The sequence below is a fragment of the Helobdella robusta genome (assembly GCF_000326865.2).
Source record: "Helobdella robusta unplaced genomic scaffold HELROscaffold_25, whole genome shotgun sequence".
NCBI lineage: Eukaryota > Metazoa > Annelida > Clitellata > Rhynchobdellida > Glossiphoniidae > Helobdella > Helobdella robusta.
In genome coordinates, this window is record NW_008704310.1 from 1,750,726 (window position 1) to 1,751,338 (window position 613).

The window sequence follows — 613 nt, forward strand, 5'->3', positions numbered from 1 at the left end:
ATAACGTAATTGGCTTGATTAGTCCTGCGACCGCCCCTGGTTGGCTTGAACAAAACAAATGCGAAAAAACATTGGAGCCTGCACCAATGGGTCGCGTCGCAGGGATCATCGCAAACGGCCGTCAATAAAGCCGACAATGCTTTAGATACCTTGTCTCTGCACGGTTTGGGAACGTGATCATACAGATGGGCAGTCCTCAAAACGACCGTCAGCCTGTCAAAAACATGAAAAAAATCCACTTGGGAGGGACTCTCCGAGACCGATGCCGAAGAACCGCGTGTAGCAACATGAGGGTTGATGACAGGTGCAGCGGTAAGCGGCGGTCGCGCGGAAGCAGATGAACCAGCCGGAGGCTGGTCGGCTGCCTTGAACGAACCAGGGCATTCCTGGCCCTTCACTTTGCCTCCATGTCGATATAGTTTACCGTCCGGTTTTATTTTATAATGATTTAAACAAACCGTGCATTGGTATGTATGTATGTATGTATGTATGTATGTATGTATGTATGTATGTATGTATGTATGTATGTATGTATGTATGAATGTATGTATGTATGTATGTATGTATGTATGTATGTATGTATGTATGTATGTATGTATGTATGTATGTATGT

General features: G+C 44.9%; 1 protein-coding gene across 1 annotated transcript in view; it reads right to left on the minus strand.

Moving 5' to 3' along the window:
- The window catches only part of HELRODRAFT_173101 (hypothetical protein), a gene marked incomplete at both ends in the record, with an annotated part of 1,439 nt that extends 1,055 nt beyond the window's left edge, over nucleotides 1-384 (minus strand). Inside the window, 2 exons of the mRNA XM_009019718.1 lie at nucleotides 6-156; nucleotides 251-384. Of these exons, the coding sequence (XP_009017966.1) occupies nucleotides 6-156; nucleotides 251-384 (285 nt within the window). The remainder of the gene's footprint in view (nucleotides 1-5; nucleotides 157-250) is intronic.
- Nucleotides 385-613: the final 229 nt, after the last annotated feature.